The 15,698-nt window shown below is 42.7% G+C and overlaps 2 protein-coding genes across 2 annotated transcripts; one reads left to right on the top strand and one right to left on the bottom strand.

The window, feature by feature from the left end:
* Nucleotides 1-9,560: 9,560 nt before the first annotated feature.
* LOC128113302 (histone H2B variant L1-like) lies at nt 9,561-9,932 on the bottom strand. The gene has a single exon (XM_052742858.1). The coding sequence runs from the start codon at nt 9,930-9,932 to the stop codon at nt 9,561-9,563; it is 372 nt and encodes a 123-aa protein (XP_052598818.1).
* A 4,407-nt stretch (nt 9,933-14,339) lies between these two features.
* LOC128113303 (histone H2B variant L1-like) lies at nt 14,340-14,711 on the top strand. The gene has a single exon (XM_052742859.1). It carries the CDS (start codon nt 14,340-14,342, stop codon nt 14,709-14,711), a length of 372 nt encoding a protein of 123 aa, XP_052598819.1.
* Nucleotides 14,712-15,698: the final 987 nt, after the last annotated feature.

The following is a 15,698-nucleotide window of genomic DNA, read 5'->3' as shown; positions in this document are numbered from 1 at the left end:
CCCCTCCCTTTCTCTTTCCCTCATCCCTGTTTTCTTTCTTCTCTCCAACAGACATTATTTTTACTCAAAATAATTTTTATACAATATATTCTGATCATGGTTTCTCCTCTCTCATCTCCTCCTAGGTCCTCCCTACCTCCCCACCCTTCCAACTCCATGCCTTTTTTCTGTCTCTCTTTAGAAAACAGGCAAATAAAAACAAACAAAACCAAAGAAAAAGCACGAGAAACACAGACACATGTATACACAAAACACTTAAATATGCAAAATTGGAAATCATAATACACAAGCAAAAGACTAATAAGGTTTTTAAAAAAATGCCCAAACAAAGCATGCTGAAGGATGTCTTTCTGTATGCTATGAATATGTGTTGCTCTGATTGGTTGATAAATAAAACTGCATTGGCAAGGCAGCTTAGAGGCAGGCAGAAATCCAGGGGGAGACAGGAAGAGAGACAGGAAGAAGGCAGGGAGAGATGCCAGTTGCCACTGAAGGAACAGCATGCCAGCAGATCAGTAAAGCCATGGAACATGTGGCAAAACATAGATTAATAAAAATGGGTTAATTTAAGATATAAGAGCTAGCTAGCAAGAAGCCTGAGCCATTAGGCCATATAATTTGAAAATAATATAAGCCTCTCTGTGTTTATTCGGGTCTGAGCAGCTGTGGGACCAGACAGGATACAGGAAAACCTCTGACTACAAAGCATTATGAGGGGAAAAAAAAAAGAAAAAGAAAAAGAAAAGAAAAATGAAAAAAGGAAAAAAAAGTCTCCAAAAGTACCATTGAGTTCATTTTATGTTGGCCATCTATGAAGGACATGGGGCTTTGCCCTTAAGTATAGTTTGTATACCCAGTGAGACTCCATTGTAGAAAATGAATTTTTCCTTTGTTAATGGTTGACAATTAGATACAGCTTCTTGGATAAGAATGGAGCATGTGTCCACTTCCTCCTCCCAGCGATGGGACACCATCTGGTTGATGCTAAGGTCTCTGTGAGTTCCTACGTGTGTCAGTCTTGTGGTGTCTGAAAAATAGTTTCCTTGGTGTCCTTCAGTTCCTCCAACGCTTACAATCTTTCTGCCTCCTCTTCCACAGGGTTCCTTGAGCCCTGAGGAGAGGGCTTTTGTGAAGACATTGCATTTAGAACTGAATGTTCCAAGGTCTCTTACTCTCTGTATTAGTTCCCACTTACTGCAGAAGGATAATTCTCTGATGATGGCTAAGCGAGACTGTTGCTAGAGTTTTCCTGCCTGGCCCACAGTCAGGACAAATCTCTGTCTACCGCCAAGTCCCACAGCCGCTCAGACCCAACAAAGTAAACACAGAGACTTATATTGCTTACAAACTGTATGGCCATGGAAGGCTTCTTGCTAACTGTTTTTATATCTTAAATTAATGCATTTCCATAAATCTATACCTTGCCACGTGGCTCATGGCTTACCGGCATCTTCACATGCTTCTTGTCATGGTGGCGGCTGGCAGTGTCTCCCCTGCCTTCCTGTTCTCTCTTTTCTCCTCTCTGTTAGTTCCACCTATACTTCCTGCCTGGCCACTGGCCAATCAGTGTTTTATTTATTGACCAATGAGAGCATTTGACATACAGACTATCCCACAGCATGAGACACTGATCTATGGGTAGAGCAGAATCCAATAGACCTTATTATTATTATTTTTTAGCATGGTTTTAGGTTCATAGCAAGACTGAGCAAAAGACACAGAAACTCCTATGTATCCCCCACCTTTACACACAGGTACCTTCTCCATGGTCAACTTCCCTCATTAAAAAGGTGCACTTAATTAGATTAGCTTCCATCAACAGACCACCACTTGATGTCTATAGTTCACATAGCTTTACTTTGGTGATGTAAGTTCTATGAACCTGTGCCATATTTCCACTATTACGGTATTATACAGAGAAGCTTCATTGCCCTAAACGGCCTCCAGGACCTGCCTATTCATTTTTCCCATCTCCACAAAGTCCTGACAACTGTTAATTTTTATTTTTTTTCACTCTCCATAGTTCTGCTTTCTTCAAGGATCAAGTCATTGGAGTCCAGCAGTATAGCCTTTTGATTGGCCTGTTTTACTTAATTCTGTTCATTTGAGTTTCTTCCATATCTTTCCACCCCTTGGTAGCTCATTTCTCTTGGGCGATGAATAATCCTGTTTTTCTGGGTGTAGGGTAGTTTATCCAGTCATTGACCAAAAGTCATATATGCTGCTTCCAAATGTTGGCAGTTATGAATCAACCTGCTGTACATATCCATTTGTAGGTTTTTGTCTGTAGTGCTGGGAATCTAACTCATGTAGCTTGAGTTTTCCTGCCTGGCCCACAGTCAGGACAAATCTCTCTCACCCGCCAGTCCCACACCACAGCCACTCAGACCCAACCAAGTAAACACAGAGACTTATATTGGTTACAAACTGTATGGCCGTGGCAGGCTTCTTGCTAACTGTTCCTACAGCTCAAATTAATCCATCTCTATAAATCTATACCTTGCCACATGGCTCGTGGCTTACCGGCATCTTCACATGCTGTTTCTCATAGTGGCGGCTGGCAGTGTCTCTCTGACTCAGTCTTCTACTTCCCAGCTTTATTCTCCTCCTTGTCCTGCCTACACTTCCTGCCTAGCCAATGGCCAATCAGTGTTTTATTTATTGACCAATCAGCAACACATTTGCCATACAGAACATCCCACAGCAAACTCAGGCCCTCAGACTCGGGTGAACTTACCCTTAACCATGGAGCCATCCTTTCAGGCCCTCAGAGTGATAACCGACCCACAGTCAGATTAATGTGCTGACATTGCTCTTTGTTCCTGGTTTTCTTGCACTTTTTCTACGTTTTTGTGGCTTTACTGTTTTATGTGATTCTCTTTCCCTTGGAAATAATTATTTTTTTTTTTTGCCCCTTTAACTAGTTGCTTTAGAATTTGCAATGTCCCTTAACAGCTAGTCCAAGTTTACACTATAGTATTATACTGCTCCATGGAAAGTGTAGGTAGATTAGAGTTAAAAGATCTAAATTCTTCCATCCTTTCTCTGTATTCTTACATTTATAATTTCTCCCATATATGAGGCTACATAAGTGTGTCCTTGTGCACATTAATCCACAATCAAATGCATTGTTACTATTATTATGAACGGTCTCCTATCTGTTAGATGAACTGAAATAATTTTACCGCCAGGCAGTGATGGTGCATGCCTTTAATCAGGGGCAGAGGCTGGCGATCTCTGTGAGTTCGAAGCCAGCCTAGTCTACAGAGTGAGTCCAGGACAGCTAAGTCTACACAGAGAAACCCTGTCTCACAAACCAAAACTAAAACAAAACAAAGCAAAAGCATTTTTACCATCACTTATCCTTTTTAGGGAATTCTTCTTTTCTTTACATAGACTTGAATTTACATATAATTTTTTTTCTCTTCTCTGAACAACTTTAAACATTTGTTGAAGGCAAAATTTCTTTTCAAATTTGTTTGGGAAAGTATTTTCCTTTACTTTTAAAAGATCATTTTATAGAAAACAGAATTATAGGTTGGTGGGATTTTTTTCCTCAACAGTGTTTTTACCCTATTCTTGTGAATGATTTCTGTGGAGAAGTTGGATGAAATCCTTATCTTCATTTCCCTGTAGGTAGGAATGTTCCCTTTCTGCTTTCTTTTAGTGTTTTGTTTAGCTTTGACTTTGCTGTAATTTGAACAGAACATTAAAGGTAGCTTTTTCTTCATTTTTTTTCTCCATGATGTTCCCTGAGTTTCATGGATTTGTGGTTCACTGTCTGACATTTAGAGAAATTTCCAATTATTATTAATTCAAATATTTCTTTCTCTCTTTTTCTTTGCATATCCCATTATACATTTTAATTTTTTAATTTTTCCTACACTTCCTGTATATTCTGATTCTGTTTTATTTTTTTCCAGGTCTTTTCCTCTTTTCTTTTTAGTTTTGGCAGTTTTTGTTGCCTCTGGGCATCCACAGGCAGATGTACACATGGACCTCCACGTAGGCACACACACGTGCACACACGCACACACACACACACACACACACACACACATACATACACACATACACACACACACACGCACATGTACACGCACACACATACATACATACACACACACATACACACACATTCACACACACACATACATACACACACACATACACACACATACACATACACACACGCACACACACATACACACACATACACATACACACACACATACATACACACATACACATACACATTCACACACACATACATACACACACATACACACACACACACGCACACACACACATACACACATACACACACATTCACACACATATACACACACATACACATACACACACACGCACAAACACACACACACGCACACACACATACACACACATCACACACATATACACACACATACACATACACACACACATACACATACACACACACACATACACATACACACATACACATACACATACGCACATACACACACACATTCACACACACATACAGACGCACACACAGAGTTGTTGGCGTTTTATGGACTAAGAGTTGGTCTAACTTGAGTGAATGTGCCATGAATACTTGAAGTAATATGTAGTTTGCTGCTGCTGAATAGAATATTATTGATTATATTGTTCGTGCATGTTCTATCTTTCATGATTTTCTATCTACTAATCTTATCAGCTGCTAAACAATTTAAAAGGATTCTTTAGTTTTGAAAGCTTGTTGCTTTTCTTTTTGATCCTAACTGGGATAGCCCGTGGTGGTCTTAAGCTCACTATTTAGCCCAGGCTGGCCTTGTAGTCCAGCTCCATCTGCCTCTGCTTCCCAAACATTGTAATGGCAGTAAACACTGCCATGCCTGGCAAAAGAGGCTTTTTGGATGAACTGCCATGCTAGTAAGATTTCACTTGCTCTATTCCAGTGCAAGCATATCTCCTCTTCTGGGAATCCTCCATGGTTGCCACGGCAACCACGGCATCCCCAAAGGAAGCTATGAACCAGTCAGTGGTCACTCCCCTTCTGCTGACAACTGAAATTATTTTCTGGACTCCTAACCTTGAAGGTAACTGGCACAGCCTGCTGGTTCCCCCATCCTGCCAAACGTCTTCCAAAATAACCAGCTATCAGAGGTAAGACCGTCTGTCAACACCTGACGTAGCCGAGGCTGATAAGACATGCTCTCCAGTATTAAAAATTCAAGCTGTCCTCTCCTGAGTTTTAAACAAGTGCTGGTGGCCTGCATGAGGTCATCTGACTTTCGCCAGGCCCTCCGCACTTTGAGCACTCTGTGATAGCTCATACCTCTCTGTGTAAAGCTGTTGGTTGCATACTGCGCGGTTATTTTACATGGTACTGCTAAGCACACACTGCCTAATGACTTGGATCTGTTCATTAAGTCTTCTGGGCCAGAGCCCCAGGGAATGTCTAGTTGGCAGTTCCTGTTTTATTACACACATCCCAGTAGCTGATATAATTTTCCCTCCCTAATATCTTTCTGATTCATCTCTCTCTCTCTCTCTTTTTTTTTTTTTTTGTATTTGCTGTCGCTGGCTTGGTTCAAGATGACCACAGTTTTATTGTTGAGTGATGTTCACTTTAAAATTGGCATTATTTTTGCGTGTTGGTCTGTGACCTATGATGCATACCACTGGTTTCAAACGATCACAGAATCTGTATTTGTTCATATTGCTGATGGTAGAAAATGGTTTCCTGTCGTCTGCGAATCTATTGCTCTCTCTGTACTTTCAGTAATCTTTCAAAGTCACATCGCATGCCCAACAGACTGATAACAGGCAGGCTCTCGCCATCTGCACTGTGTATCTCTGAGAAAAGGGCTGCTAAGTGACGTGAAATTTCATTTCGCCACAACATCATCTGGCAAAACACAAGTCATCAGCCTCCATTTCTAGGCTAATACGTTTTTATTTAATAAGTCTGTAATCATCTTGATGCTAACCACATTGTGTGGCAGTCAATGATCCTCTGGATGTCCGTATGAAAATTAAGTTAGAGTATGAATGATAATAATTCAAAATAATACTGGCATAAATACGTTAAATTTTATTTCTCTTATGTTAACACAGGGTGGCCATGGCTAGAAGAGTGGTTTAGTCAGAAGAGACCTGTGTACTCTCCAGCTCGGTGCTCTTCCATCTTAACTGCATGGTGACTGAGGGACCTGGGGACTAAACTCAGACAGTCAGGCTTGACACCAAGTGCCTTTCCCTGCTGAGTCATCTCTTCAGCAACCCACCCCCAGGTTTCACTTTCAAGGATACACTCTAAAGCATTGGGAGCAGGGCCGTTAACAGATACTTGTTTACCATGTTCATCTGGCTAAAAGACGAAGAGACGGCAACCACCCATCAATAAATGAATAGACGGTGATATGGAGATGTAATTCTGAATGGTCTCATTAAATAAGAAACACAGAGCCAAATGCAGAGTTCAAAGCCCAGAGATCGAGCAGCACCCAAGAGCTAAGACCCTCGATGCCACTGCAGCCCTTCCCCTGAGAAAGAGACCTACCTTCTGTGTATCTGCCTTTTTATTGACTTTCTGTTCTGCCTTCTCATTGGCTCTAAACTCAACCTCATGACCTCCTCGTCACTGCCTGTCTATACAGACCTCCAGGTCTCTATGGTTGGTACTTGGATTAAAGGCGTGTGTCACCAAGCTGGCTATGTCCTTGAACACACAGACTCTGCCTGCCACGTAATCGGGATTAAGGGCGTGTCCTACCACTGCCAGACTTCTGCTAAATGGCTTGTTACTAGCTCTGACCCCCAGGCAACTTTATTTATTAACATACAAATAAAATCACATTTCAGCACAAATAAAGTATCACCATAGTGATAGACACATAAAAAGGATTTAACCTTAAAAGGAAGGAAATCCTGGCATTCTCAACCTAGAGGCACTGGAAGAGATCTCACGGAGGGATATGGTGGTCATCAAAAGTGAAACAGCGTCGGACTTCACCTACAGTGGGGCAAGGAACAGAGTGGGTTTGTGGGGACCCAGAAGAAGAGAGAATGGGAGTTATTGTTTAATGGTACAGGTTCAGTGAGGCACAAGGTTCTAAAGATGGTTGGTGGCAACCATTGTACAGTGGTCACTGGACCACAAAATGAAAACCTGCATCTATTCAATATATTTTACAAAAAAATGTTCAAATATTCCAAAAGTAGGTATTTTTTTGCACATATGCATTTATATAATTAGACCTGAAAACAACTGTATTTCAAGGGATCCCCCCAACAAAATATTGATCTTATTTTAAAATTCTGTTTAAATGCTGATGTAGAAGGAATACAGCAACTCCCTTCACCGGAAGTTCATATCTCAATCTAGAAGGGAATTTTTCCATAATTAGATCATTGCCTGAATTATGAGATGCCATTTGCATTTACTCTCCTTATTCCAGTGATTTGAAACATCAGCTATACACTTTTTCTGTAAACTGACCTAAGGTGGCAAGCTTTAAGAGCCTTATGTACTGAAATCCCAAAAGTCCACAGCGTGGTCCAGATCTGCCCGTGGCAAACTTCTCTTCTAGATGGCAAGTCCAGCAATGCTCTGGTAAGTGATTTAGCTGTTGAGTGGTTTTTTTTTTTTTAAATCAGTGGACTGATTTTTAGATATTTATTATGTCATCAGGTGGCCTTGCTGTTAAGCAAACATAATACACTGTGCTTACACAAACTAGATGATATGGCTTCTTGTCCCCTAGACAGCAGACCTGTACAGGTCACTAGAGTATTGAATCCTGCACACCATTGTAACAGGAAGTTAAGTGCTTATGCATCTCAACATAGAGAAGGACAGTAAAAATAGCAAGAATAGGAATGAACAGCTGCACTCTGAGCTCACGGGCCTGCCGTCACAGATGTGGCCAACTGTTGACCACAATATCACTGTGTAGGGCATGACTGTACTTTAGGCTTTGCGGTCCACATTAGGCCTGTTGAATATTTTTCCTGTGCTGCTGTTTTTTCTTAAACATCTGTCCACAAATGTAGAAGCCTCAGTTAGCACTGTGGTACTGTATAATAAAAGAGCTGTGATAGTCTTTGTGGTCAGGGCTGGCCCAGAAGCTGTAATTCGCTAACCCTCTTAGACCTCAGGGCCTTCCCATCAGTCACTGGGCGGTGAGTTTGTTGAGCTGCATTCTAGGTAGATGTGGACACACAATGAGGATCCCTTAAGCTTTAAGGAGCCCATCACCTCTGTCTAGAATAGGTGAGTAGAGCCTGTTCGGGTGAGTTTTCAGAAACTCTGGACAACTTAGATTCAGAAGCAAATGAACCCAGGAGAAACAGAGAATGGATCCCAGCCAAGAAACAGGGAAAGGCCTTCTCCCTTAGAATGGCTTCAGTTCCAAAACCAGAAGACACATAAAACAAATGGGTTTTTTTCTTCTTGTAAAAAAAAAAAAAAAAAAAAAAATCAAAGCCCTGTTGTCTGTGACAAACATAAACTCTTTGGAAGTTAACTAGAAAAGCTAACTACAAGCCACCAATGTCTCCAGGCATTTATTTCCAAAGAGGAGCTCTTGTGGGAGAGTGTTCACGCCCTACGGTCTAGTCTCCTTGACAGATTTGGTATCCTGCTCAAACCCAGTCCTTCCATCCACACAGGTGACCTCAGGCAAGTGGCTAGTTCTCAGTGCCTCATTTTCACCCTCCAGGGGCTGGGGACAATTATTTAATCCTCAGAGGGTTTTGTGGGATTAAAGAAATTAATAGATGTAGGGTGTGATCATGGATCAGATGCTGTATGTTTCTGCTCCTGTGGCAACTCTGTTGTGGCAGCTCTATTAGTAGAAAAGGAGCGCTTTGGGTCTCTACTAAGAGAGGGCATATCGGGAACTGTGGTATGGTCACAGTATGGAGTGCCAGCTAGAAAGGAAGTGTAAGCAATCCAGAGGTACGTTTATCAGCAGGTAGAAACCTCAGAAACAAGTGAAAGAGAGAAACACCTGATGTGAGCCTATCCTTGCAGTAACCACGGAATGAAACTGCTGGCTTAGAGATAACAGACAGCAAAGGACAAAGACAATCAAAGGAAAGGGCTGGAGGGTGGGGGGCCTTCGGGACAGCAGGTAGGGAGAGGGAATGAAGAGAAAGTGTCAGCACCCTTAAAAAGATCTTACACTCAATAAAGTGACCAAGCATGGCGGCATGGGTCCACGGAGCACATTTCAGGCCAGCCAGGTCTAGGTAGTAAGAACTAAACTTAATAAATTAGGTGGAAGTTCATGGAAGCATGGGGACAGGAGAGATGGTTCAGCAGTGAAGAGCACCGGCTGCTCTTCCAGAGGACCCAGGTTCAAGTCCCAGCACCCACATGGAGGCTCCAACTACCTGTAACTCTAGTTCCAGGGGACCCAATGTCCTCTTCTGGCCTCCTCAGGTACCAGACCAAACATCCATGCAGGTAAAACAAAATAAAATGAAACAGAAGAGTGACTATGACACTGAGGTGACGGGCAGTTTGATTTACTTTCCCCGGTTTTAATCAGGCTTGCACATGGAGCTTAGGAAAGGATGAATCTGCGGACTGCTTCATTTCCAAAAGTCACTGCAAACTTTGCCAGCTTCCTGGGCAACAGCAGATACACTGCCTTCTGGATGTCTTCTGGGGTGAGGGTACAGCGCTTTTTGCGGTACATCAGCTGGCAGGCTTCTGTAGCAATGCGTTCAAAGATGTCATTGATCAGGATGTTTACAATGTCCACGGAATGAGATGACATGCCTCTCTGGGGGACAACTTCCTTCAGGACCCTGCTTATGTAGCGAGAATAATTTCTATGGCCAAAGTTGATGCTGGAACAATGTGACTGCTTTCTGGAGATTGAACTTAGACTTCTTTTGACATATTGGCATCTTCTGTTGGTGGACCTGGCCATTGTAGATGTTGTTCTCCTTGTCCGTTAGGAATGGAGAGGAGGAGGGCCGGAGAATGGGAGCGGTCATCATACTTATGGTGGTGTGTCACAGTCACATGGCCAGGGCCTCTCTCTGATTGGTTCTCAAGTTTCCTATGTCACAGACACTTAGCAACAGAGCTGACCTCTTGCTGAGGACACATTGGCTCCCCTCAGCCTTTCCAGAGAGTGGGAGGGGACACTCATGCCTGGCAGGGCAAGTTTTCTGTTTCCAGTTAATACCAATTCTATCATCATCATATTATTGTGAAGTTACCTCTCACTGTCTTATAATGACCTGGTGTCATTAAAAGTCCCTGTAACTTAAGCAGTACTCCAGTCACAGAAGGGTGGTAGCATGCAATCCATGCCCCAAATAGGAATAGCAAAATGGAGCATGAAGCCAGAGTCTGGGAGAAAAGCAATCCTGGACTTTGGAATCAAAGCCAAAGAGTTTTAAACAGCTTGGCTGCTGGGAGCCTCCGGTGTGTCTGGTCAGTAGGTTGTGTGTCCTGTTAGCAGACACCAGACTTCATCTAAGACCCTGAGAATTCTGCAGAAAAAATGCAGGGAGACCTGTAAGTCTTCATACTCTCAGGGTGTGAGAGACCAAAATGATCAGAATTGCTGCATTGCCTGAGTTAGTAATGCAGTGACTGCTCCTGAAGGTCACCGTGCTGAAAGATGTTCATCCCTTCTTCTAGCATGTCTGGAGGAGGAAGCACAGAGAGGCAAAAGGCAAACCTGTAGTGCTCACATCCATGGTTTAAATGACTTATTCGATGATTAAAGAGAATTGAGGTTGGCCCCTAATTAGCCATGCAATTTATTAGATTGTTTTCCTTGTTTTTCTGAACATGCTGGAAAGCAAGCATCTTAGCTTATAACCTATCATTTGGGGCTTTGCAGCTTTTCTATGTTATTCGCTATAATATATTGCACCCTTCCGTCTCCACACCCTAAGATCAACTAAGAGAATCAAAGGAAAGGGAGAGACTGAGATCAAAATGTCACCTTTCTCACCAGGCATGCAAGGGGCAGCCTTTCGGGATGGAGCAAGTGTTTCTTGATGTAGCACAGACTTAAACAGAATGACCTACTGATCCACTAAAGGGACCTCACAATGATCCTTCCTGGGGGTGAGCTGCCCACAGTCAGAGAATCCAGAAGGGCTGAGACAGGCCTGTCTACCTTGCTTCCCCTCCCAGTCAAGTAAGGCATTTGTCTCAAGGAGAAAGTGACAGAGAAGGCCAGGAGTGTTCCTGTAGTGGAAACTATAACACAGACTAATGGGGAAGAGGGAAGAAATGCTCTCTGCCTGGTAGCTATTCTAAGTAGGAGCAAATAAAGCTGTTCTATAATTAAGCAGACTGAGTGATTCTATCTAGAGGAATCTGTAAGCAAAATTAGTAAGATCTATTAAAGACCCATCACCACAAAGCAGAGCAGAAGTGGGGGCTTCCGTCTTGGTAGGAGGAGGCATGGCTGAGACCAATGGTGAGCAAGGTGGAGTGGAGATTTGCACACAAGGCCTCCTGTCTTCAGAAATCAGAGCCAGAGGCTGGAGGATGGCTCAGCAGTTTAGAGCACTGGCTGCTCTTCCAGAGGACACGTGTTTGAGTTCCAGCACACACATGGCAGCTCACAACCGTCTGTGACTCCAGTTCAGGTGATCCAGTATCTTCTTCTGGCCTCCTTGGGCACCAGGCACACATGTGGTGCACAGACATGCACACCAGCAAACACCCACACATATAATTTTTTTATTTTTAATAAAGAAATTAGAGTTAGCTTAAAGTTTTCCCCCATAATACCATCTTCCCCACTTCTATATTTAAGGAGGAGAAACAGCTTTCTAGAAACTACAGACAGCCTTCTTTGTCTTCCCGTGCAGAAACTCGTTTTGAAGGATATTTAATGGGACTATTATTAATAGTAGTGGCCACCATAAATAATTGAAATGCTCATAAGTTACTGCCATAGTCACTTACTTCTATTCCTTTTTTGTTTTACAGAGATTTGATCAAGAAAGCATTAGAAGGAGCTGGAGAGATGGCTCAGTGATTAAGAGCACTGATTGCTCTTCCAGAGGACTGAGGTTCGATTCCCAGCACAACTGTCTGTGACTCCAGTTCCAGGGGATCCAACACCCTCACACAGACTTATTATGAAGGCAAAAAAAAACACCAATGCGCCGGGCGGTGGTGGCGCACGCCTTTAATCCCAGCACTCGGGAGGCAGAGCCAGGCGGATCTCTGTGAGTTCGAGGCCAGCCTGGGCTACCAAGTGAGTCCCAGGAAAGGCGCAAAGCTACACAGAGAAACCCTGTCCCGAAAAACCAAAAAAACAAAAAAAAAAAACAAAAAAACAAAAAAACACCAATGCATATAAAAAATAAAAATAAATTAAAAAAAAAGCATATGAAGGTTTCTTAAATGAATACCAATGTGACACGTGGCAAGAATGACTCTACAAAGGTCTTCTGGCTAATGCCAGAACTACAATATCGAGTCATAGCAGACCCTGTAATTAAGACTATGAAATCTGCAAGAATGATGCTATCATTAAAAAAAGTTAATGAACACAGTTCATATCATAATCTAAGCAATAAAAGCCTGGAGTTCTGAATTCTTCAGTTGTACACATTTGCTTCTAAGGGATCAATTATCATTAAAATTAACTAGGCTTCTTTTTTGTTTTGTTTTGTTTTTTGAGACAGGGTTTTTCTGTGTAGTTTTGGTGCTGTCCTGGAACTCACTTTGTAGACCAGGCTGGCCTTGAAGTCACAGAGATTCACCTGCCTGTGCCTCCCCAGTGCTGGCATTAAAGGCATGAACCACCACTGCCTGGCTCTAGGCTTCTTCTTCTTCTTCTTCTTCTTCTTTTTTTTTTTTTAAAAAGAGGAGAATGTGATCGAGGTACCCCACTACCACAAACCACGCAATTGAGATTTCCATATTTGGGGTCAGCACGTGTGAAGGGTAATGGGGGAGCCCTGGGGGTGAACTGCCCTTAGTCAGAGAGTCCAGAAGGACTGGATTCTGTTACTTCACCTGCTGGCTAAATATAGGCTTCATTTCCTACGCACGCGCGTGCGCGCGCGCGCGCGCGCGCGTGTGTGTGTGTGTGTGTGTGTGTGTGTGTGTGTGTGTGTGTGTGTGTGAAGAGAGAGAGAGAGAGAGGCAGACAGACACAGACAGACAGACAGACTAGCACAGAGACAGAGAGAGGAGAGAGAAAGCCTGTGTGTCACGACACGTGTGTGGAAGTCAGAGCACAATTTGCCAAAGTGGATTCTCTCCTTCTACTGTGGATCTTGGGATCAAACTTGGGTGGTTAGCCTTGGTGGCCAGCACCTTTACCCACTGAGGTTTGGGTTTTTTGTTTTGTTTTGTTTTTATGTCCATACATAGTAAGAAGAGGAGTTTCTTTTATTCTTTTTGTATTTTAATTTAATGTAACTACATTTCCTTCCTTCCCTCTCTCCAACCCCTCCCATGATGCCCTCATTGCCCCTCATATTCATGAGCTCTTTTTATTATGTTACATGCATATGCATAAATGTACAAATGCAATCTGTTGATTCCATTTACTGTTGCTTACATGTATATGATTTCAGGGCTGACCGCTTGATATTGGATAACCAATTAGGGGGTGGATCCCAAATCTTAAAACCTGGTTAGTAACAGTTATTTGTATTACAAAGCAATCACTTCATATTTGCAATGGCTTATTTATTTGATTATAAGTGAATTTATGCATGTTTTTACAAGCAGTTACCTACACACACACACACACACACACACACACACACACACACACATACACACACACATACACACGAAGCTAACAATATTTTTGTACTCTATTGGTATACCAACCGCCCACTTTGACAAACTTTTGTCCAATTCTGAAAAAATTGTATAGGATGCTTACATATTGCTATAGGGAGAAGGAAGAAAACTTGAACACTCCTCTTTTCTGCTTAAAGGTGGCATCAGTACTTTTTATTTATTTATTTATTTATTTTCTCGAGACAGGATTTCTCTGTGTAGCTTTGTGCCTTTCCTGGAACTCACTTGGTAGTCCAGGCTGGCCTCGAACTCACAGAGATCCGCCTGCCTCTGCCTCCCGAGTGCTGGGATTAAAGGCGTGCGCCACCACCTTTTGACACCCTCCTACTCTCTGGAAAGGCTGAGGGGAGCCAATGTGTCCTCAGCAAGAGGTCAGCTCTGTTGCTAAGTGTCTGTGACATAGGAAACTTGAGAACCAATCAGAGAGAGGCCCTGGCCATGTGACTGTGACACACCACCATAAGTATGATGACCGCTCCCATTCTCCGGCCCTCCTCCTCTCCATTCCTAACGGACAAGGAGAACAACATCTACAATGGCCAGGTCCACCAACAGAAGATGCCAATATGTCAAAAGAAGTCTAAGTTCAATCTCCAGAAAGCAGTCACATTGTTCCAGCATCAACTTTGGCCATAGAAATTATTCTCGCTACATAAGCAGGGTCCTGAAGGAAGTTGTCCCCCAGAGAGGCATGTCATCTCATTCCGTGGACATTGTAAACATCCTGATCAATGACATCTTTGAACGCATTGCTACAGAAGCCTGCCAGCTGATGTACCGCAAAAAGCGCTGTACCCTCACCCCAGAAGACATCCAGAAGGCAGTGTATCTGCTGTTGCCCAGGAAGCTGGCAAAGTTTGCAGTGACTTTTGGAAATGAAGCAGTCCGCAGATTCATCCTTTCCTAAGCTCCATGTGCAAGCCTGATTAAAACCGGGGAAAGTAAATCAAACTGCCCATCACCTCAGTGTCATAGTCACTCTTCTGTTTCATTTTATTTTGTTTTACCTGCATGGATGTTTGGTCTGGTACCTGAGGAGGCCAGAAGAGGACATTGGGTCCCCTGGAACTAGAGTTACAGGTAGTTGGAGCCTCCATGTGGGTGCTGGGACTTGAACCTGGGTCCTCTGGAAGAGCAGCTGGTGCTCTTCACTGCTGAACCATCTCTCCTGTCCCCATGCTTCCATGAACTTCCACCTAATTTATTAAGTTTAGTTCTTACTACCTAGACCTGGCTGGCCTGAAATGTGCTCCGTAGATACATGCCACCATGCTTGGTCACTTTATTAAGTATAAGATCTTTTTAAGGGTTCTGACACTTTCTCTTCATTCCCTCTCCCTACCTGCTGTCCCGAAGGCCCCCCACCCTCCAGCCCTTTCCTTTGATTGTCTTTGTCCTTTGCTGTCTGTTATCTCTAAGCCAGCAGTTTCATTCCGTGGTTACTGCAAGGATAGGCTCACATCAGGTGTTTCTCTCTGTCACTTGTTTCTGAGGTTTCTACCTGCTGATAAATTTGCATGCATCCTATACAATTTAATCAGAATTGAACAAAAGCTTGTCAAAGTGGGCGGTTGGTATACCAATAGAGTATAAAAACATTCTTAGCTTTGTGTGTGTGTGTGTGTGTGTGTAGGTAACTTCTTGTAAAAAAACATGCATAAATTCACTTATGATCAAACAATAAGCAAACCATTGCAAATATGCAGTGGTTTCTTTGTAATACAAATAACTGTTACTAACCAGGTTTTAAGAATTGGGATCTACCTCCTAATTGGTTATCCAATATCAAGCGGTCACCCCTGAAATCATATACATGTAAGCAACAGTAAATGGAATCAACAGATTGCATTTGTACATTTATGCATATGCATGTAACATAATAAAAAGAGCTCAT

Source organism: Peromyscus californicus, unplaced genomic scaffold, assembly GCF_007827085.1.
Source record: "Peromyscus californicus insignis strain IS unplaced genomic scaffold, ASM782708v3 Scaffold_18__1_contigs__length_77618521, whole genome shotgun sequence".
NCBI lineage: Eukaryota > Metazoa > Chordata > Mammalia > Rodentia > Cricetidae > Peromyscus > Peromyscus californicus.
Note: the sequence above shows the minus strand (reverse complement) of the source record. Positions and strands in the feature narration are given on the sequence as shown.

What these genes read in the sequence shown, in the direction of transcription:
- LOC128113303 (XM_052742859.1), top strand. Translation starts at nt 14,340, where the DNA reads ATGGCCAGGTCCACCAACAGAAGATGCCAATATGTCAAAAGAAGTCTA.
- LOC128113302 (XM_052742858.1), bottom strand. Translation starts at nt 9,932, where the DNA reads ATGGCCAGGTCCACCAACAGAAGATGCCAATATGTCAAAAGAAGTCTA.